At 39.5% G+C, this 24,514-nt stretch overlaps 1 protein-coding gene across 1 annotated transcript; it reads left to right on the forward strand.

The window, feature by feature from the left end:
* Positions 1–7,953: 7,953 nt before the first annotated feature.
* On the forward strand, positions 7,954–20,569 carry LOC128572503 (nebulette-like). The gene is made up of 9 exons (XM_053572544.1): positions 7,954–7,986; positions 8,697–8,807; positions 8,973–9,083; positions 10,679–10,819; positions 12,786–12,878; positions 14,313–14,405; positions 16,126–16,230; positions 17,226–17,397; positions 20,379–20,569. The coding sequence occupies exons 1-9, from the start codon at positions 7,954–7,956 to the stop codon at positions 20,567–20,569; spliced, it is 1,050 nt and encodes a 349-aa protein (XP_053428519.1).
* Positions 20,570–24,514: the final 3,945 nt, after the last annotated feature.

The raw sequence follows: 24,514 nt of genomic DNA on the forward strand, positions 1-24,514 counted from the left end.
ATTGGTCTTATGTTCCTAACCCTCCACTGCTACACCCAGTGGGCTGGCTAGATCCAGACCCCATAAAAATTCTCTCTAATGATTCTATCCGCTTAGGAGGTTTAACTGACTCAGAATCCAGACATCATGCTGCGGCTTTAATTAATTTCACTGGCAAAGCCGATTCATTACCTATTTGCTTTACCTTAAAGGACAATACACCTCCTTTTTGTTTGTCTACCAGTTATAGAGTATTCTTAACTGATGCTCCAGATCCCCATGATGCAAATAGACGTTATGTTTGGGAATATGAATTACAAACTATTGGAAGTCCTAATTATAATGAAACCTGTTTGTCTGTGGACTGGTTACCTCTCCCTAACTGTAAAGAAAAATATAGAGATAAAAATCAATTCTGGGAATCATCATTAACTAAAACACCTACTTGGCTTTCCTGTGGATTCCCAGATGCCGCCAACAAGCATTCTCCTATAAATTCAAACACAATCATCTGGGACTATTCTCCTACTTCCTGTTATGATCATAATAAATACCTATCAAACCAATTAGATAAATATCATCAATATCAGTGGTCTAGTACCCCTCAACCGATACGCAGATGGTTTACACCTGGTTTAGTTGAACCCATATGGGTCGCTCAAGACAAAAATAAAACTCAAATACATTATGACTTATTTAGACTTGTTGCTGCATCCAACTTAATTTTAGAAAAAAAACCTAATATGCCAAAACCAAATGCAATGTCAGTAAGAACTTGTGTTGGATATCCGTATGCTCTACTTTTAGCTTCAAATAAGTACTTAACTATTACACAATCTAAAAACTCTTATCATATTTCTTGTACCGCTTGTAAAGTTACAAATTGTCTTACTTCTACTGATTTGTTTAATGAACGCTTGTTTAATTCTGTTTTAATTGTAAAAAGACCCTCTTATGTACTATTACCTGTTGATTTACAAGATAATCCTTGGTATGATAATTCTGCTTTACAAGTTTTACATACTGTTAATCAATTAATTCGACCTAAGAGGTTTGTAGCTGCTTTAATTCTCGGTATTTTAGCTTTAATTTCTATAGTTACAACATTTGCGGTAGCCACTACTGCTTTGGTTCAAGAAGTTCACACAGCTCACTTTGTTAATTCTCTCAGCAGCAACATCACTCTAGCTTTAATGACTCAAGCCAGCATAGATAATAAACTTGAAGCAAAACTTAACATCTTAGAAGAAGTAGTCTTAGCCCTAGGACAAGATATAAAGTTTATACAACATAAACTTCAAACTAGATGTCACTCTGCTTTTCCAGCTATCTGTGTCACTCCTCTACCTTATAACCTCTCCACCTCTTGGAACAAAACAAAGGCACATTTACAAGGTGTGTGGAAGGATAATGATATTACACATGACTTACATACCCTCCAAAAGGATATCACTGCCATCAGTGAAGCTCATCTACCTAGTACATCTCTCGATGCTCTGGCTCAATCACTCTCTGACAATCTTAAGTCTTTAAATCCTATATCTTGGATTCAGTACATTGTGTTTATTGTCATTATTGGATGCCTGATATTCTGTGTTGTCTTACTGTTACCATGTCTTCTTCGTTGTGTCTTTTCCTCCTTAAAGGCTGTTTGCCAAGACCTCTTTGAACTACGTTTCATTAACAAAAAGGGGGGAAATGCCGCACCCCCGGCATCAAGCCGTGGCGGGATGGCTCTGTCCGCGTTGTAAAAACTGTGGTAAGGCGGTGAGTGCTCCCCGGAGCGTTGCCCCCAGTCCCCCTGGCTTGCGACAGCAGCGCATAAGTTGCCTAGCATGCCTTTTAGTGAACGTAAAAACTCACGAGGTACGGCATAAAAGCCTAAAGGACTTTTACCCTGAAACTTGTTTGAAACCTGCTTGGTGAGCTGAATGCCTGATTGTTGCCTGTTTGCTCTGAGGAACCGGAACTAAAAATAAACACAATGCCTTACTAATTCATAATCTTTTTTTTTACCAAAGGAGGCTTAATGTCTCCAAGGGAACACATTCCCACCATAAAAGTCAGTGAGTTGAAACAGTGCATCAAAAGAATGTAAATACCACAAACAAGATGTTTCCAACCTGATATCCACCCACCCTTTCCCCCTATCTCTAACCTTGTCTTTCCTAACCTCACTTTCAATATAGTTTAGTTTTCATACAATATCCTTTTATTTCTCATGTTTCCTTCACACTCTAATCACTTATATGATTCATAATACACCTCTAATCATAACAACTATATATAATCATGAAAATAAAACTATGAAAGAAAGTAGTGTTGTATGTTAAAAAACACATTCAACTTTAGATAAAGGAAGCTGAAAAGTAACTGCTGCTTATCAGCTACCTCACAGCTGCCTTTGTTCCCCCTTGCGGGCAAAACACTGTGTAAGATAGATGGTTGAATGCTTACATTTGTAAGACAAGATAAGAACTTGTGACCACCTGCAAGTCATAAAAATGTCTTTTGTGATTTGTAATGCTTTGTCAAAAATGTATAAAAGACACTCTTAAAATTCAGTAAAGTTACAGCTACTTTCCTCATCACTCGTGGTGTGTAGTAGTCTGTCAAATCACCCTGCGTCGACCTTCCAATCAACCTGAGCCGTTCGCCCTGAAAGCCCTCGGACTGAGACTCATTCGACTGGCGGTCCGCGACACTCCAGTCATATCAGAACTGTGATTAACATCTCATACCCCAGAAGACCATGTGTTGCCCAGACAATATTCAATAACATATACATACTGCTTTGTTTTTGCTTGTGTTTTTTTTTTTTTTTTTTTTTTGGTTTGGTTGGGTTTTTTTGTTTATTTTGATGTTGTTGATGTTGTTTTGTTTTTTAAGTTCAACCTTTTCAATACAGATCCTTTTGCTTTCTCAATTTTTCTAGTTTAATTATAATTTCCCATTGCTGAATATTTCAATAATTAGAACTGCATTTTTGTTAGTGTTTCTACCACTATTATTTGGTTTTCCACCCAATTTTATCACGTAAAGTTTTCTGTTTGCTTGTTTTGGTTTGATTTATAGCATTTTTGTCTTTCCTCTCTAGTGGTGGTGGTGGGGTACTGTGTCTGATCAGGTTAGCAAAGAGCTGCTGACCTCAAGGGAACCACCCAACTGGGCACCCCCAGAAGGTGCTTTTTTTTTAAGGTTGTATCAAAGTACCCTATTGTACACCTATATTGCTCTGTCTCCCTCTTTCCGTGCCTCTCTTCTTTTTGTCAATATTCCTTTTACCCACCCCCTCTCCTTTCTCTATTTTTCTTTTTTTTCTTATCACTCGGTCCTCATTTCTTTCATCCCTTTTTTGCACTTCAACCTTCTCACCCATCTGGTCCTATAACCCTTACTCCACAGGCATGAGAACTTAAAGAGCAAGAGGAAGTGAAAGGAAAATTAGGGCAAGGAAACAGATAAAAGAAATCACTCATGAGGAAGAATCAGCAGAAAACTCCAGGCAACATCAAGAACCAGTCCAGAACAACCCCGCCAAGGGACCATGAGGTAGCTACTGCAGAGGATTCTACCTATACAGAAATGTTAGGAATGACAGAAAGGGAATTTAGAATACACATGTTGAAAACAATGATATAAATGATGGAAACAATGAAGGAAACTGCTAATAAAGTGGAAAATAAGCACAAGGAAATTCAAAAACAGAATCAAATAAGAGATGAACGATATGAAGAATATAAAAAGGATATAGCAGAGCTGAAGGAACTGAAACAGTCAATTAGGGAACTTAAAGATGCAATGGAAAGTATCAGCAACAGGTTAGACCATGCAGAAGAAAGAATTTCAGAGGTAGAAGACAAAGTTTTTGAGATAACTCAAATAGTAAAAGAGGCAGAAAAGAATAGAGAGAAAACAGAACGTTCACTGTCAGAATTATGGGACTTTATGAAGCGTTCCAACATACGAGTTATAGGAATTCCAGAAGGGGAAGAAGAATGCCCCAGAGGAATGGAAGCCATACTAGAGAATATTATAAAAGAAAATTTCCCAAATATCACCAAAGATTCTGACACACTGCTTTCAGAGGGCTATTGGACCCCAGAAATGACTCCCATCACCCAGTCAGTATGCCTTCACCCATCCCTTCCCCTGTCCCTTGGTTGATTTCCACTGAGTCTTCCATTAGTTCCAGTTTAACAGAGAACACATGTGCTGTTCACTGTTCCATTCTTTAGATACTCCTGTTCGGGTAATGGTCTCCAGTTCCACCCAAATTGCTGCAAAAGGCATTCATTCATCTTTTTTATGGCTCAGCAGCACTCCATGCTGTGCATACACATTTTGTTAATCTCCTCACACATTGATGGGCACTTGGATTGCTTCCACCTCTTTGCAGTTGTAATTGTGTGGTAACAAACATTTGCCTGCAGGTGGCATTTTGATAAAACGACTCCTTCCTTCGTGTAGGTACCCAGTAGTGGGATTGCTGGACCTAATGGCAGGTCTACTTTTAGTTCTTTGAGGAATTTCCAAACTGTTTTCCATAGACTAGTTTGTGCTAATTTGCAGTCCCACCAAAGTGGATAAGCATTCCCTTCTCTCTGCATTGATGCCGGCATCTGTTGTTTTGGGACTTTTTAATAAAACCCACTCTGACAGATGAGGTGGTATCTCCTTGGGGTTTTGATTTGCATTTTCCAGATGATTAGCGATGATTAACTTATCAAGTCCCATTCATTTATTTTGGTTGTTGACCCCATTTGTGTCTTTCTCATAAATTATTTGCTTAGGCTGATACATGGATCTAGAAAACTTTTTCCTATATTTTCTTCAACCATTCTTATGTTTTCATGCCTTATGTTTAAATCTCATATCCATCTTGAATTGCTTTTTGTGAGTAGTGAGTGATAGGGATCTTGTTTCATTCTTTTGCACGTGGCTATGTCATTTTCCCTGCACCATTTATTGAATAGGGCTTGTTTTCCCCAGGGAGTATTGCTTTTTCCTTTATCAAAGATCAGTCGGCTATATATGGATGGGTTTCTACCTGGGTTGTCTGTTCTGACCCATTGGGCTGTGTCTCTATTTCTGTGCCTATACCATGCTGCTTTGGTTACTATAGCTTTATAGTATAGTTTGAAGTCTAGTGAGGTGATGCCTCAGATTTGTTCTTTTTGCTTAAGATTGCTTTGGCTATTCGTGCTCTTTTCTGGTTTCAAATGAAGGGTGGAATTATTTTTTTCTAGTTCTATAAAATATGTTGGTATTTTGATGGGGATTATATTCACTCTCTAAATCACTTTGAGTAGTATGGACATTTTAACAATGTTGATTCTACCTATCCCTGAGCATGATACGTTTCTCCATTCATTTGTATATTCTGTGATTTCTTCCTCTGTATTTTACAGTTCTCTTTATAGAGCTCTTTCACCTCTTTGGTTAAGTAGATTCCTAGATATTTTATTTTTTTGTAGGTATTATGAATGGTATCAAGTCCTTGATCTGATGCTCAGCTTGACTGTTATTGGGGTACAGAAATGTTACTGATTTGTATACATTGATTTTATAACTTGAGTCTTGGTTGATATAACCTGAGTCTTGGTTGGTATAACCTGAGTCTTGGTGGACTTTATCAATTCCAGGCCTTGGTGGAGTCTTTGAGGTTTTCTAGATACAAGATCTTATCATCAGTGAACAGCGATGGTTTGACCTTCTCTTTCTTGACTTGGATATCCTTTATTTCTTTCTCTTGCCTGACTGCTCAGCCTAGGACATCCAGGATTATGATGAATAGAAGCTGTGACAGTGGGCAGTGAGCCTGTGATAGATTTTACTTTGTAAGTTATTTAATATTTCCCCCTCATCATGGTTTGGAGTTCCTCCTGCATGTTGATTTTGACCAGTCTGATGAGTGTGCATCTTGGTGATTGCCTTTTTGCAGTGAATATGCCAGGTGTTCGTTGAACTTCTTATATCTGGATGTGTAAATCTCTAGCAAGATCAGGAAAGTTTTTCTCAATTATTCCCCCAAATAGGTTTTCTAGTCCCTGTGAGTTTTCTTCTTCACCATCAGGGATGCCAATGTTTCTCATCTTTGACCATTTTACATAATCCCATATTTCTTGAAGGCCTTGTTCATTCCTCTTAAATCTTTTTCTTTATTTTTGACTGATTGCCTTAATTTGAAAGAGTTGTCTTCAGATTCTGAAATTCTTTCTTATGTCTGGTTTAGTCTGTTCTTAAAAATTTCCACTGTGCTTGCTTTTTTTTCTTTCCTTTTTGTGATTTTTTTTTTTTTTTTTTTTTTTTTTTTTGTATGAGATCTGAGCATTAGCTTTTGGGTGTTACGTAGTTTGAAGTTTGGTGATGGGATGCCTCCAGATTTGCTTAATATATCTATCTAGTAAATTTTTCGTTCATTTTCTGAATTGTTTTTCTGGTTTCTTTGAGTTGTTTTCCTACTTTCTCTTGGATTTCAGAGAGCTTCCTTATAATCCATATTTTTTGAGCTTCCTTATAATCCATATTTGGAATTCTTTATCTGTAATTTCAATATTTTCATCTTAGTTGGGATCCATTGCTAGGAAGCTTGTGTCCCCTTTTGCTCTGATTCTTTATAGTTTTGGGGGTTTTGCACTGATTCCTCTCATCTGGAGCAGCTGTCATGTTTCAGGACCAGGTATCACTCTTCTCCCCACTCCCCTGCTCTGCAGTCTTCCTCCTCCAGGCAGGACCTGAAACTAGCTATGCTCCCCCACAGTGGTAGTGCCAGCTGGGAGCCTTCCTGTCCAGGATTCCACTCTACCTGAGAGCCTGGCCTTCCTGTATGGGGAGGGTGCTCTGTGAGTGCGCTATAGCTCAGATCCAGACTGCACTCACCTCTTCGTTCTGCCCAATGGGCTCCTTCCCCTCTGGAGATCAGTTCCTACATCACCCTTTTGGGCCCCCAAGCCACACTATTGAGACCTGGGGGCCCTGTGATCTGGCCTGCTGTCCCTGTCCCTGGGTCCCCAAAGATCAGTTCCTGTGAATCTCAGACAGCCCTGGCTGTATCAGCAGACTCTCCTACATGGTGAGACCACCTCAGCCCCTCCCCTGGTGGCTGCTCCCAGCAGCCTGGTCCTTTGACCCCTTCCCTACCTTACCAGCTTCTGTTGAGCCTGAGGGCAAGCTCACTCAACCCAGCCCCACCCCACCACACTCCAACCTTCCCCCCATCAACCCTCCCACCATCCCCCTCTGTTGTGGTGGAGAAGAATCCCTTGGGAGTTCCAGGCCACCACCCAGTACTTCTCCTGAGGGGCTAGAGCTGGTCACAGGCCCCCAAAACAACAATGTAGCTTGTTGGTTCCAGCGACCACCACCTACTGACAGGGAGGTCAGTTTGCATGCCCTTTAGTGCATTTAGTGACTCAATCATATAGTGTGTGGTTGACTCTTACCCACATGCACCGACCTTATCTCAGGGATTAAACTGGGTGTGCTGGTATAATTCATACTGTTAAAAAGATCACAGGGATGGGAAAAGACCACAGAGATGTCCCTCTTATCACAGAGAGACAGGGAATCTGTCCACATACACAGCTCACCACTGGTATAGCCTACAGACAACTACCCACTGAAAACCACCAGACTAAGGATATCTCTAACCAAGGATCCTTTCAGAGCCTACATCACTATCAAAGCACCCACTAGCAAAGCCAAAGCTTCTTACCTAACATGCTACAGATATGCCCCCACGAGTTGGGGAGCTGGGAAGCCCAATTTAAACAAAAGAAAATCCAAAAAGCACTCTAGCTAAGGCAAGAGAGTAAGACTAAAAAGAAAGCAGATAATTTATTGTTCTTATGACTAGACATGGTCCTGACACAGAAATGACATCATAGCTGTTTAGCACAGTTTTTCTGTATGTCTCATAGCACCAGTTGAGTAGTTCTCAGGCATGGCTTGGTCTAGGACTCAAGTAATGAGATGCGGTTTCAGTTCCTATCTTTCAGTTCTCAGGTAGGCTTTCTTCTCCTGTTTTCAAAGAGACTTCAGCTGCTCTGGGGGTTGCATCCCTCTTCATTCATGTCCAGAAAGAAAGAGAAAATCTCTTCTAATATGTTATGTGGAAAAAGAAATGCACTCATACCTGAAGCAATCATGCAGGGCCAAGGATGGGAAATAATGATTTATTTCGGCTCAACAAAGCTTGAACCTGGTGCAGTCTTACCCAAGCTGAAAGGTGGAGAATGGCAGAGCAGCAAGTTGCCCAGTGGGAGATCAGGGAGCCAATAAATGGCAAAGAAAGGTGGATTCCAGGGGAGCAACCAACACTTTAATTCACTGCAGAGTAAAAAGCAGCAATATAATCACTTTTTATTGACATTTATCAACTGGGTTATATATGTAATACTGACATGATACATGCTATATGAAAATATATGAAGTTTACCGTATTGAAATATAAAAATTTCCCCTTGGCTAGCTCTGTTTTCTTTCTTAATCCAGGTCAGTGGCAAAAAGCCTTCTGATTACTTGTGACTATGTCATCCCAAGTCATGTTTCGAGTATAAATTAAAATTCTTTCTTATTGTATAGAAATAAAAGAAATTAGTCTAACTTGCTTCCAAAAGAAATGGGCCTGATGTAAAAATGACATCAAAGTTGTTCAGCACACACAGTATTTCAGATGGTTGCAAAGCTCTGACTGCATGTCTCATTTTCTGCAGAAAGACTATAAAAGGGATCTGGAGACTGAAATTAAGGGGAAAGGAATGCAGGTGAACACAGACACTCTTGATGTCCAGAGAGCTAAGAAGGCATCTGAGATGGCCAGCCAGGTAAGGAATTGGATTAAAGAGTTTAAAACAAACACATTGAATCATATATGGAAGGAATGTAAATGTTATTTCCACATGGGTAGCTGTGATATTCAAGCCTGTAACTACTGACATTGCTATTGAAGGTTAAGCAAAATCCTAAGATTTGTTTCCTTGTTCTTTTAGAAACAATACAAGAAAGACTTAGGAAGTGAAATTAAAGGGAAAGGAATGCAGGTGAGCATGGATATCCCAGATATACTTCGAGCCAAGAGGGTGTCTGAAATCTACAGCCAGGTTGGTAGAGAATGAGGATGCTTAGAACCCCGTGTTCTAACATCTGATCACCATAGACTTTGTGTGTCTCCAAGATTTATATCTTTTTTAAAGGGCAGTGCTTTCAAATTTGGTATATATACTCTTTTATTAAGAAAACATTGGCCAAATTTGGTCCACTTTACCAACAAAAAGGACAACTGTTATAGAGTCAGTTCAATGGACATTCATAATTATTCACTAAATAATTATTGAATTGTCAAAGCCTCTCTGTTGGGACCCCTTGTTTTAGAGTATTAAGTACTTGGGGTAAAAGATGATGGGAGATGATGGTGGGGAGGACAGTTGGAATACTGCTGGTGTAGAAGCATTAGGGAGTCCTATGGTCAGGTACCAGAAGTGCGGTTCAGGTACCTGACCAAAGTGCGGTTCAGGTACCATGTGGCATTCAAAAATTTTGTGAGTGGTCCATCAATGACTCATGATTAAATCGTTTTAATGTTTACCTTCTTTTTAAAGAAGGTTTATTAGGGTTACTAGTCTTCAATCTATGGTAGAAACATAACACTTTCCTGAAATAACGTTATTTAAAACTAATAGTTTTATTTAGTGAAAAGTAATACTGTAATAACATAGGTCCTAATTATAGTATTTATCTGCTGCGGCATATGGAAAGTGGTGTCTCTAAGTGGGAATTAAGCCTTTAAACAGCTACTGCCTATTAGTACATAGCATGTTTGTGAGTGGATGAATGGATGCCATGAAAATTCTCCCCAGCAAATTTTTGGCCCCAAACTTATATCCACTGGAAATTGTCTGTAATAGTTTCTCTATATCGGTAATACCAGTCTGTTATTCAGATTTCCCCCCTTTGAGCTTTATCCAGAGTGATCTTTCCTTGAATCTTGCCATCAGTAGAGAGTAAACGGAAACTTTCTTCCTGTTAACTCAGTCATCCCAGTTGCAAGAATCTGCCTTAACCATTGTCTAAAAGCTTAACTTTTGCCTGTCAAAAATTAAATTGATGGCCTTGCCATTCTGTTCTTCCGCGTTGATATTCACTTATTTCTTGGTGTGTTGTAAAGTTTCTGGGAAGGCTGACCACAAACAAAGGAGTCTGATATCCCAGCTATGAGAGAACACTTCTATGCAATAAGTCTGGAATTTCCATAGTACCTGGTCAGAGTCAGGGCTTCCAGGGTTAGAACTTCGCAGAGAAGGAAGGAGGGTATAGGTTATATAGAGATAGCCTGTCACTAAAGAGCAAGTGTAGGATTTGACCTTCTTTTGCAATAAGAACACAGAATTACTATTTTTTAATATGGAATAGTAATTTGATAAACATTGTTTTAGTGCTATAAATAAATGAACTCACAGAAGGGATAATTCATTATTACCGATAATGATCAGAGAGGCCACTAATAAATAATACAACCCGAAGGATAACAATGAGAGGTCTAACTTCAGACATTTGACAAAGCAAATATTAGAGACTGGGGTCGCTAGGAAGATGAGGTCTGTTAGCAATTCATGTTTCTCTATCAAATCCTAATGAAGATTTTACTAATGCACATTCTGTAGCCATGTGACATTTCCTTTAATTTGTGCCAATGCTTTGGGACATCTTTATTCCTCATAATCCCAAACTGTCTTGCATCTTACCACCCAGCTATAAAGAGCAAAACTACAAAGCCACTCTGGTAAGCATGACCCCAGAGATAGAGAGAGTGAGGAGGAGCCAGGAGCAGCTGAGTGTGGTAAGTTGTTTCTGTTTATTTATTTATTTTTTGAGACAGAGTCTCACTTTGTCACCCTCAGTAGAGTGCTGTTGTGTCATAGCTCACAGTGACCTCCAACTCTTGGGCTCAAATCATCCTCTTGCCTCAGCATCCTGAATAACTGGGATTATAGGCACCTGCTACAGTGCCCAGTTATTTTTAGAGATAGGGTCTCCCTCTTGCTCAGGCTTGTCTCGAAGTCATGAGCTCAGTCTGGTCTTGAACTCCTGAGCTCAGGCAACCCACCCTTCTTGGCCTCGCAGAGTGTTAGGATTATAGGTGTGAGCCACCATGCCTGGCTTTTTTTTTTTTTAGACAGAGTCTCACTCTTTTGCTTGGGTAGAGTGCCATGGTGTCATGATAGCTCATGGCAACCTCAAACTCTTGAGCTCAAGAAATCCTCCTGCCTCAGCCTCCTGAGTAGCTGGGACTATAGGTATCCACTACAATGCCTGGCTACTTTTTCTATTTTTAGTATAGATGAGGTCTCCCTCTTGCTCAGGCTAATCTCAAACTCCTGAGCTCAAGCAGTCCACCTGCCTCAGCTTCCTAGAGTGTTAGGATTACAGGTGTGAGCCACTGCTCCCAGTCTGTTTCCTTTTATAGTTCACCAGATATTACATATCATAGTTTTTAATGTGCCCTTTCAAAAGCTTTAAATGCCCGCATGTGTTTGGATGCTTCTTTTCACATTCACATATCGAAGGGCATGAACTGTATGTCCAGAAAGCTCAAGACTTGAGTTGCTACACCTTAGCCCTGTTTGCTTATTCAAGAGTTTTTCATTAAGCACCAATGTGCAGGCATCTTTCTGGCCACCACAACACAAAGACCCATGTCCTGTCCTCACGGACCTCTTAGTTCAGTCAATAAATCTCTAAAAGCGAATCCAGGTAAGGGCCTGGAGAATAGCACTTCCAGTTGCCAGACTGGAAAGAAAAAAATTATCTCTTGGAACAGATGGAAAAAAGACATGGCTTCACTGACTGTTCTAAGACTTAATAGCATCAAGGTGAGAAACCTTATGAATAAAATGGAAAACATCCTTCAATTGTTCAGTAGTCCATTGTGAAGAAAGCAAATAATAGTTAACATTGATGAAGCACTTCTCCTGCGTGTTGGCCCCGTGAAGTCTGCACTTCTCATTTCTCTGGTTGTTAGAGGTGAGAAACTGAGTCTTGGGGAGGTCAGAGGCCATGCCGGGGACCCACAGCTGGTAAAAACAGAGCTGGAATTTGAACTCAGGCCTCTTACAATTCAGAAATCCCTTTCAGAGGTGCCTCCCAAATAGTTACTTTTCCTATTTTGTGACCTTTTCTGGATTTTTAACATCAACATAGCAATAGACTTTTTCTTCCATCAAAACAGGTGATTTTGAATAGCTTTGAAATCTCCGGTGGAGACTGTCAGCCTTAGACTTGCTTATCCTTGTAATGTCCCTGGGAAGTGGCAGGAATGAGAGAACTCGAGAAAGTCAAAGGCCTTCCCAGGCTGCCGCGTCGTCAACTTCACTGTCGTTCTCTTGCAATGATTTCATTCTCTTGCAATGATTTCATTTCACCAAAAGAAATGGTGTTTCTTTTTGAAGCATGTTCCCTTGCACAAGGGCTGTCTGGAAAGAATCCAGCCATTGTTAACACGATTTTTCATAGCCCACGGATGGATACTTTCCAGACAGCCCTTGTATTTCCATTCCTTTTATTCATGGGATTTACAGTTAATTTTGATATTGAACCGCTAAGTATTTGTGGAAGTCCGACTTTGAAATAGCACAGCCGACATCCCGCACTCGCTAAGTCAGCCTGATCGGAATCTAGGCGTAGATACAAATAGGAAGGCTGACGTAGGAAAAATGTGTAAAAAGACAGGGTTATTTTCATCCTGTGTGGTTGTTTAGGTGGGGCGCGTTCTGCTACCTATTAAAATTCTTCTTTATCCTCCACAGGTAAAATACAAAGGCGAGATGAAACAGGCCACTGCCATTTCCGATCCTCCGGAGCTGAAGAGGGTGAAGGAGAACCAGAAACACATCAGCAATGTGCGGTCACCTTCCTAACTCTTCCCTCACGACACCAACCTTGTTGTCAACATGGAAAAGAAGGGGTTGCATTTACAGAATTTTCATAACCCGGAGTTCATGTTCTGCTCTCGATCGACTAACCATTTATTGGAAAGCTTTCCTTAGTTATGGTGGATGGAGTCTGGCATTCCCCATCCCCGGCATCTCCGTGCCATGCCGGATGATGTCTTTTTCTGACTGGTCGTGGTGTCTCCCTCGTATCTTGTCTTCCTGCTGTGATATATGTAGGTGCAACTGCCATCTGGGTCCTACAACAAGTCTTTCCATTCCCTTTTCTACCTGCATGTGGTCTTGTTGATGGGCTTCCTCCCAGCCTTCTTTTGCCCCAGTGTCTGGGAAGAAGTGTACATGGCTGAATAGGTCATATGGGACAGGGCTATTTCAGGCTCACCGGACAAAGGGTCTGGCAGTTCCTCCTTAGACACCAACTCATGGTCTGCTCTTCAATCCCTGTTGTTGATGTAATTCACAGATGCAGTTCATGGAAAGAATTTTTTTTTCAAGGTCATTAACTTATAGATTGGGTTCTTCAGAAGAGGAAATTTAGAAATCTATTGCCTTCGAAGAAATCTCTTACTCTTCAGACCTTTAAAGTCAGCCAGTTTATAAAGCAAAGACAGGTTCTTGTTTGATACTTTTCCCAACAACTATATTTTAGAGATGCTCATCTTTTCTTATTGTATTTAAAGTCATACTTGATGGGACTGCCTTCCTTTCAGAAAGGAAGAGGGTTATCCAGAAAGAGGAACGGAGCTGCGAGAAGCCCGTGGGCCTTTCAGTGGATGTCCATAGTCAACTGTCTACATGAATCTTCACAAAAGTTCTGCCCAAGTTAACTCCTAAGAAATCAGGATGATGTAATATCATTGCTTGCAGAGATCCTCAAACTTTTTAAACAGGGGGCCAGTTCGCTGTCCCTCAGACCGTTGGAGGGCCAGACTATAGTTTAAAAAAAAACAACTATGAACAAATTCCTATGCACACTGCACAAATCTTATTTTGAAGTAAAAAAACAAAACAGGAACAAATACAATCACACCACCTCATGTGGCCCATGGGCCGTAGTTTGAAGACCCCTGGCTATGGGCAGGAGTATCTTGAACATCCATAGAGACATTTCATCTCCTATTCCTTTGTGATCAGTGCTTATTATAGCTTTATTAATGGTATGCTTATGTATTTGAGTACATCCCAGTGATTTATATCTCAGTGAGATGAAATGACATGGATTGACTTAAGATGCCAGCATTTTAATATGACTTGACCTCTGATAGTATCTGCTCTTTTTGTAGTTCACCTTCCTTGGTTAACACATCAAAATAAATAGTATGGACTTTTAATTAATTGAATTGATTCATGGTTACTCTACCTTTTTGTTCCCTGAAATGCTAGGTTCATTATAAAGGTCAACCAGGAAGACCTACTGCTTTAAGTGTAACTCCTGAAATGGAAAGAGTAAAGAAGAATCAAGAAAATATTAGCTCGGCAAGTTGTTTTCATTCGTTTTGGATAATCACAAAGGATGTATCCTTTATTACCAGCTGGCAGTCTGGTTTTTCTTGTGAAAGTAAAATTTATTTTCAAGAAATATCTGTGATCTTTCCAGTAGGTCCATGTGTAATGTAAGATGACTTTTGAAACCTACCACTGTGTAAGTTTATGTCATCCTTGATTAGATCCATGTTTTCCAGATGTGATGGACAGTTACAGTCGAAGCTTAATTATACATTATATTATCTTTTTTTAAACAGGGATTCATGTTGTTGTAGCCAGTGTCTTTGAGAGTGGTGAAGTCTTTGCTGCATGATTGTTTTACTGACGTATTTCATTGAATGTGGATTGTTAAATGCTCTTTGTAAAACAAAATAGGAAGTTAGTTAGTCATTACTACCAAGTAAGGATATATAGAGGGAAAAATACATTTAATACATTTAATGAAGAATTTAATTAGTCATTTAAGTCCCATAGTGCATTTTGGTGTCTCATTTGGACAGTATGAGGTCAGACAATTAAGTTTACAAACTGATCCCTGGAGAAGTGCTACCTACCTCATTGCTGAATATCACTGCAGCCACCTTTCAAGTGCCCTCCTTGGGAAGCTGTGCATGGATGCCAGTGCCTACTCCGTCCTTCAAAGCAATTTGGACGTCCTGTTGTGGAATGGACACCAGAGCCGTTATTGTAGGTGGCTAGACAATTAGATTCATGAGCTCATTCTAGAAAAAGTGTTAACATACCTCAGACCTCCCCCTTGGGAAACTGCCCTGCCATGGGCACCTCATCGACCCATCAAAGCACTTTTTCTAGGATGAGGTGGAGAACTTAATTATCTGACCTTGTAAGCTTCCTCTTAGTGAATCTCAGGGCTTCAGTTCTGAATGGCATTGAACCAGAAGCACAAAATGATATTTCAAAGGTAGGGTCCAACCAGGTTCTTCTCCAAGGGACAGCAGGGCCCTGCGCACTGATGGAATCAGTTCACTATTAACCTGGTGACTAACAGAGCCGCGTCCTCCACCAGTGCCATCCAGATCTTGCACATAATCAGGTTTACAAATAGCATTGTTTTGATGATAGGTTGTCAAGAACACGGATCCTGTTCTTAGCACACCTTTATGAAGAATTGTGAGCTGGACCATCAGCATTTAGGTTTCATCATTTACAGCTTGCGGGTGGCACATCTCTCCGGGGATGCCGAGTGTATTTACCATAAATTACCTTTAAGCTCTGGCTGCTTAGAAGAAAAACTAGATTTGTTCCTCATTATTTCTTATTCTTTAAAAATGGAAAGAATGAAATAGAAGGTAGCCTGGTATACTCTTAAGATAGGAAACGGGGGAGTTTAGAAACAAAATAAATTTGAGTTCTATTTACTTTGGAATTTTCCCTGTTAGACATTTTATAACCAGTCTTACTGACTACATTCTAGTGACCATTGATCCCTCACAAATTTGTTTTTAGTTGATTAATTTAGGGTATTTTGTTAATCACCTTTGAAGGAGATTTTTGAGAGTAAAATTTTAGGTCACTATTCTAGAACAAAATGTAATTCACTGAAGAAGTTACCTGGGAAATAATTTTGAGTATGCAGGCTATATTTCACTATTTTGGCAAATCTTTAAAATGTTATGTAATTTTTTTATTATTTATATTATTTATTTTATTATGTAATATCTTATTATAAGTGTGTTCATTTGCTTTGCAGGTAAAATATACCCAGAGCCATAAACAGATGAAAGGTAGACCAAGTCTGATTTTAGATACACCTGCCCTGAGATATGTTAAAGAAGCACAAAATCATATTTCCATGGTAGGGCACAACCAGATCCTCCTTCTCATAACTAAAACATACTAAGGAGTGTCTGGACCTGTGCACCGATGGCATCAGTTCACTGTTAATCCAGATAACTAACAAAGCATGGAAACGTGGTTGGCTCATCCTTGTTTTTTTGGGATTGGGGGGACTTTCTAATCACACCGAAATGTAATAGAAATATTTAGTCTAATAAAATAATTTTCTCAGTGACTTTTTTGGGTGTGTTTTTATTTCTAATGTGACTACTATAAATGCATTGTGTGGAAGACATTTGTCTAAGCTTCTTTCCAATTAATTGTAAGGAGTTTGGTCTGTTTGCCTGTCTTAAAGAATGTGAAAAACATATGTTTTTAAAAGCCAGAGATATAATTTACCATAAAGTTTACCCATTGAAAGTATCCAATCCAAAAAAAAAAGTCTCCAATCCAGTGGTTTTTATTATAATGTGCAGAGTTATATGATAATAACCCTGACCCAATTTCAGACAACAAAAAAAGTATGTTTTGAAGTATGTGTGTTTTTGTCATTATATACAAAAATCCTATATATATTATCTGTAATTTATCTTGATAAAATTTTAAATAATAGCATTTTCTTGACTGACTATGGGGAAATATCAGTTTATTGAAGGTGAAGGGATAGAAAATTAAGTTTGTAGTTACTTTAGTGTATTTTAGGAAGTAACAAGGATTTAAAAATATTTATCTTTTACATCTTCTTATTGATATACAGTTTTGTATATGACTTAAAAGATGATGATTACCATGATGATTTAAAACATTATAGAAATATCAGCGCTTGATTTCTGATGCTAAGAAGCTGACATTTCAGATATTATTTTTGAAATAGTTGGAAACATAAATACGTGAAGAACAGAATCTAGATGCAGTCAGTGCCGTGACACCTGTCATTTTATCACAGTTTCTTGAGCTGCATAAAAAACAATCAGCACATTTCAGTTTGAGTTAATCTGGTTTTTCCTTTTTCAGGTAAAATACCATGAAGATTTTGAGAAGACAAAGGGGAGGGGCTTCACCCCTGTGGTGGATGATCCTGTGACCGAGCGAGTGAGGAAGAACATCCAGGTTGTCAGTGACGCCGCCTATAAGGGTGTCCCTCCCCACATTGTGGAGATGGACCGGAGACCTGGCATCATTGTTGGTAAGCTGGCGCTCCCTCTCCAGGGGTGTGCACAGTCCAAAAGATTACGTTTGCTTGAGCTTTAGAATGAGCCTCCTGATTCATCTTGATTTCTCATCACATGTTTGATTCAGTGACCCAATTTAAAATGGACCATGGGTAAAGTGTTATTCTGGTACCATACGGAATGGGATTCGCCAGATATCATCTCAGACTCTACTATTGGATATTCTCTGTCTTTAATAGCTTTCTGGTCTTAAGAGTGTTCCTGGCCAGGGATGGTGGCTCACACCAGTCATCCTAGCCCTCTGGGAGGTCAAGGCAGGTGAAGGCAGGTGGATTGCCTGAGGTCAGGAGTTCAAGACCAGCCTGAGCAAGAATGAGACCCTGTTTCTACTAAAAATAGAAAAAACTAGCCAGGTATTATGGTGGGTGTCTGTAGTCCCAGCTACTTGGGAGACTGAGGCAAGAGGATTGCTTGAGTCCAGGAGTTGGAGTGGCACTCTACCTAAGGCAACAGAGAGGGATTCTGTCTCAAAAAAAAAAACAAATAATAATGTTCCTAGTTGTTGAACAAAGAAGCAGTCCAGGTACGGGGGATGACAAAGGTTGAACGATTATTTTGTCTTCTGTTAGAATGTGTTCTTAATCAGTGTGTCATCCTGTAGATACCGTGTGCTCGAGTGACAGAAATAACTACATCACATGTAGGCCCTTTCATCACAAAGCAGAGGTGCTAGGAGGACTTGGATGGTATCCCATAATACCAACAGCTCATATTTCTTGAATATTACTTCTGAACTGGGGTAACTGAAGCCATCTGAGAGTCTCATAATTAAGAGAGCAGCCTTCTCTTCCTGCTATCTCATTCTTACTAGGAGGATATTTGTTGAATGAGGGCTACCAGCAAAGATAATCCTGTAGTGGAGGGCTAGGAAGGAAAGTTATTGTCTCCTTCAGAGCAATTAGCCTCTGAATTACGTAGTCCAGTTAGGTAGCTCAAAGAATTTTTTTGATCACTGTAGCATATGCCTCTCGTAATCTCAGTGTTAGATTGTCTTCATCTTTAAAAATAAGAGCTTGTTTTCTAGTATCTGTGAAAGTCCATTCAGAGGTGAGTTAGCCGAGGGAAGCGTATATTTGACAGGGTAATATCTTAGTACAAAACAAGGCTACCAAAGTCAGGGCACTACGTGACTTGGGTGATTATACTGTACTGACTCTGAAAGTATTTTCCACAGAAGGATTCCAAACATAATTGGTAGGCAATCCATAGATTTGTTGATCTTGCCCAAGTTGATTACTTAAAAGGGTCACATTGGGCAGCACCTGTGGCTCAAAGGAGTAGGGCGCCAGCCCCATATGCTGGAGGTGGCAGGTTCAAACCCAGCCCCGGCCAAAAACTGCAAAAAAAAAAAAAAGGATCACATTAAGTTGGATGGATGGGTTGTGATGTTTTCATTAAAAGTAACACTGAATTAGAGTGTTTCATTGCTTTGTACTAACATCTCGGAAGACAGTGCAGGGGTCTGACCTGTCTCACTTAGAATGAAGCTTCTATAGTCTGTGCAACTACCCACTGGTCTCAGAGCAGGGCCGGGAGTGATGGTGAGGCCTTTACTTAAAATCCAGGAAACTGCCTAGACCTTGGGCTCTCAGAATTTGATACACAGAAACTTTGAGATAGAAATTATTAGTTTTAAAAAATATAAGATGTATAAGTATAAATTATGTACTTACTGGGCCATCCAAAAATCAATTCCTTTCTTCTTATTGAGAGAAACTGTTTCCCATTGAGGACCTGCCCATGAAAACACAAAGTACTTTCAACAAACATTAAAGTTTCTGATAGGCCAGCTTCTGTACCAGGCCTGAAAATACAAGTTTAGACGTTTTCTGAGTAATTCAGACGAAGCCAAATTGTGCTGTTTCTGTTTTTGTTGGAAGCTCTGCTACTTGGCCAAGATAATCCATCCCTCTGTGCCTCAGTTTTCTCATCTATAAAATGGAAATAGTAGTACCAACTTTGTACAAAGCTTACATGAGTTAGGTTATAAATGAGAGGAGTGCCTGACACATGGGAAACACTACATAATATTAATTAAAAACAGACAAGCCAATCTCTGCGTCCACTTTATAAATTGATTGTTTCTGCTCCATCTCTGCCACATGTTCGTAACTAGGTTCTCATTTTCCAGATGTTGGCCCGGCACTATGCAGCTAATTTTAGGATCTCATATCAGTTAGTTAGAGAAGACTATAAACTTGGAAGTTGTGAGATTTGGATTTTGCCTCCAACCAAAGTAGTAGGAGGATAACTTGGTTTGCACAGTCTGATCACTGACCTTCGGGGTCCACCGGGAGCAGGGGGCTCGTCTTACCGGTCTTTCCGTGCCTTGCTGTTCCTTTGCTGGGTGCCTGGCCTACAAGACTTTTCAAATAAATGTCTCATGTTCATTTGCTTGTACTCACAGACTCAGAATGAAAACTGGGCTTGCCACTTCCCTACGTTTCAAATATCTGTTTCTGTTATAGGGAGAGAAGTTTTATGATTGTTTTGCCTTTTTTTTTTAAACAAAAACCTCTCATTCATTTCCCAGGAGTTACTCACATGTCTGCATTGCTCACATGTCCTTCATAAGGAGCTTTAATCAAACATTTGCCTGTTTCAACATGTGGAGAGAAGAGAGATTGGAGTTTCAGAGGTGTCCCCGTGCACATGTGTGGGGTGGTGAGTCTCAGGTACCTCAGCAAGGCCAGACAGGGCAGTTCTATAAAGAATAGGTCAGGCAAGTTCAATTCGATTATAAATTATCCTAATAGATACTTGTGAAAGTGATTGTCTTTTTGATTTCCTCTGAAGTCTGTAGAACAGTGGGTTCACTTGTTAAATGCATGCTTTTTACATATATTCCTTTCAAGGCTTTTGCTTGACTTTTTTGGTGCTGGCTTTTTTTTTTAATTCCTTCTTAATGTGTTGATTTCTCCCTTTTGGTAAAAAGACCTCAAAGTTTGGCGCACAGATCCTGGCTCCATCTTCGACCTTGACCCCTTGGAAGACAATATTCAGTCTAGAAGTCTGCGTATGCTTTCCGGTACTGCTAACGTTCTGAGTTTCTGCCTGTTGTGGTTTTGTGCTGAAAGTGAAGCTGCACTAGAGGTTCATTACGGCGACTTTGCAATGTACTTTTAAAGTTGAGAAACTGAGAAACCAAAGAAGTGCCGTGATTTAATATCATTAAATCATTTATGAAAATGAAACTTGCAAAAAGAATTTTTAATGTATCGTAGATTAGTTTGCTGTGAATTCATTAAAAAATCTTTTTATTAGCAAATAAGATTTTATAGACTTTCTAGGTTTATGAATGCAATCATTTGTATTGCAATAAACTGCCGAGGCAAAAAAGATTTGTTTCATGAAATACACTGTTACAATATTTTAAAGGTAGATTTTTAAGGAACTATATGTAGAGGGTGGACATAAAGTTCATGTGCCATTTAAAATAGTTTAACATATTAAATTGCACTCAAACTTTTTGTCCGCCCTGTATAGGAGAGTAGAAAGACTTCTTGTAGAGCATTGTAAATGTCTGAAAATAAACTTTCAAGTATTCTTAGAATTGATTTCTGAATTTTTATGTAATGTAAAATGAATATAGGAAGGTTATTTGACTTCTAACTTCGGCTGCATGTTTATAATGAAAAGCAAAAAAATGAATGGTTTGGGTATCGTGATAGCTCGATTTTACATTTCAGAATATTTTTGGCAGTACACAGTTATTTTAAATAATATAAACAGATATATTATTGAGGTCTTGCTTTGCTTTCTGATTTCTACTCTCTATTTAATTGTTGATGTTAAATGAAACCGAATACCTAAGACAAAATAGGGATTTGGTATTTTTATAGTCAATTTGATCTGTATAGTGAGGCCAACATATAATTTTCTAAAAATAAAGGAAAGGCAACAAATTCTACATACCTGGTGATACTTAAAATGAATTATTTATAGCCAGGTGTTACATTTAATGGAAAAGTATTAGTTTGACTATTTTTTCTTAGTTCTTGTCAATTTCTCATTGCTCATCGCTCCTTTAAAATCTAGATTTAAAATGAGCATAAATGACTTAAGCTGTTGATGTCGTTGATGTAATGAATGCTGAAGTTTGGGAAGAGGTGACTACAAACTTAGAAGGGCTGAGATTTGGGACTATTATTTACTAAAAGATTGTTTTTCTTCCCTGTTAAGATTTTAAGTAATTTTTTGTTTCTTTTGTTTTTTGAGTCACTGAATCACAAGTATTATTATTTTCCTTCCGAAAAGGCAAGTCACTATAGGAGACACCAAAAGTTTATTGAATGCTCTTTGTACACCAGCCAAGAGCTTGGATCTGGCAGTACACACTGCAGTGAGCAGAAGAGACACGCATCCTTCGGAAGGGGCTTAGGGTCTTGAGGGGGACCATGGTATTCAGCAGAGACTGACACAGATAACACGTTATCATGAACAGGGTCAGCGTTGTGAGAGGACAGAATGGGAGCTGCAATAGCAGAGCAATCTGGGCAGTCCTCAGCGTCAGGGGAGCCTTCTGCAGGGAAGGGATGTTTTCGCTCGGATGAGAATGCTGATGGAAGTTACCCAGGACGGAGCATAGCCATGGTGCGTCATTGAGATGTTCCCATGGAGGCATTAAGTAGGCGATTAGGGTGCAGACGGCTGCACTGGAGATCAGTTTGCAAGTTGTCATCCATGTCTGTAATTAGGTCTCGGATAATTCTGTGTAGAGATGAAGAATAGGAGACCTCTCTTAGGGAGGCCTCCGCTTCTCCTGTGCCAGCACACTCTGCCAGGACCCCAGTCTCATTGCGTTCTCCCCTGCAAAGCTACAAAACCCTAATCATTGACTCAGCTGATGACTTCCACGTCAATGTTCATTGCAGCCTTCTCTGAACCTTAACTGCCTCCTTGGCGCCTCCATTGAACATCTGCCATTACTTTATCACCTTCCTGTCCTCAAGCCTACGTTCCTTCCTTTTCTTCTGATTATTTTGAGCAAAAGGACCCCATTGTAAGCCAAACGGAATGAGAAAATATCTTCATTGGAATAAGGTATAGATAAATATTCTCACATCTGTACTAGAATATAAGTAACACATAATGAGGGAGTAATTAAAAATAAATTTTTAAATGGGGAAATTTTAGGCTCCATGGAAGGTGATGGGGGATTTTTGGCAGGCAGAAATGGCTCAGTGACTCAAGTAAGGCCTTGTATGAAAAAAGTTGATTCTTTGGAGTCATTTATAAACTTCTGTCATTCTCAAGCACCTATTTTACAGCCAAGATGATCTGTCTTTAGGGACATACCCTATTTTAGAAAATAAATATTGAGGTACAAAGCAAAAGGAGAGGTGAACCCAGACATTTTGTAATATAAACACGAGTAATGGTGTATCCACAGAGTATCTACGCTACTCTGAAAAGATTTAAGGGTACATGGGAATGTGCTAGTTTTATGTAAGTGAAGCAAAGCACGGTCTACCAGTTGGTACCTCATATCAAATGATCAGTGACAGATTAAACCAAGTAAATTTAAGACTACTTTCCCACTCCCTCCTTTCTTTCCAGAAATCTTCTCCTTTCCTGGGTTTCCCATTTGCTAAGTGGCAGCTGTGGCTTCCCGGGTGCTGACATCAAACCCTCTGGAGTCATCCTCAACTCTTGGCTTTTACTCACATCCATATGCGATCCCTTGGGACATCTTGTCAGCTCTACCAGGACAAAAATGTCCAGAGTCTGACTGCTCATACCCACCTTCACTGCTACCACCTCCCATGTGGACAGTTGTCACGATCCCCTGCTCACTCATGTCCCTGCTTTTATCCTGGTCACCCGTGCCCCATCCACCCCCTTCCCTGGTTGTTTTCTACCCGGCAGCTGGAGTGATCTTCTTGAAACCTCAATCAGATCATGTCAGCCTTCTACCATTTCATTCTGAGTGTAACCCAAATCCTCACTCTTGCACACGAGTCTTGTGTCTAATCTTGGAGTCTGGCTACTGCTCTGAACTCATTTCCTGCCATTCCCGGTATGCCCATTCACTCCCCTTGCTTTACTCAAGCTTTCCAAGAAAGCTCCCCCCAGGGCCTTTGCACTTACTGTTTAAAGTGCTCAAAACATTCTCCCCACCTTATATATTTGCTTACCTCGTGTCCTTTTTTCTAATGTTTCTGTTCAGATCACCCTTTATCAGGGAGACCTCTCTACCTACCACAGGTAACATAGCTTTCTTTGTCTCACTGGCTGTCCTTTCACCTACCCTGCTTTTTTTTTTTTTCTTCCTAGCATCTGTATACTGTATTGATTTGTTGATGCAGGGATATTAACTCTTTTGCTGACTGTATCTCCAGCTCTTAAAATAAGCACTTCACGCATATTTGCTGAAGAAATGAAATAGCCCAACTAACATTTAAAAAACGGAGACCACATATGTACATATACGTAGGTACAATTATTTCTATAAAATGAAATTCTCTTGTGGGAGGCTTTCAAGAAAATTCTTACATTTTCAATGATCTTTTGATATGTTTCAATGACATTAAAGCATAGCTAAAAAACACAACCTAAAATGGAAACATTCGTAGTATGGGATTTTTTTCCCCCCTCGTATCAATGACTCCTTGGTGGCTTTGAAATTTAGGGTCCCCTTTGAAATGTGTGCTCTGCTGGGCAAGAAGGTGCTCTGTGGTAAGAAGGTGCTGATTGGCCTTATAGAAAGAGACTTTTATGGTGTTGACAACCGTTTGATGAAAATCTTCAGTGTTTTTAGCAGTAACAGTCAATCATATGCATTTGTTTAAATTCTATCCTGGAAATTGAAAAGAATTTTTCAACAATACTTGTGAGGGGTAAGATGAAGAAAAGAGAAAATGTTCTTAACTATTTAGAAATGCTATTTTTTTCTTCCAGATTTTGTTGATTCCTTAATTTTTTTTTTTTAAATAGTTAGAATTTTGGGTTCATGATGAACTTCCTACCACCATCGCTATAATAGATTAAGGTTGGATTTCTTTTAAAAATGTTTTTAAATTGAAAAATAACACTTGTACATATTCAGGGGGTCCATAATGATGTTTTGGT

The sequence above is a fragment of the Nycticebus coucang genome, chromosome 20 (genome assembly GCF_027406575.1).
Source record: "Nycticebus coucang isolate mNycCou1 chromosome 20, mNycCou1.pri, whole genome shotgun sequence".
In the NCBI taxonomy this organism is placed as follows: domain Eukaryota; kingdom Metazoa; phylum Chordata; class Mammalia; order Primates; family Lorisidae; genus Nycticebus; species Nycticebus coucang.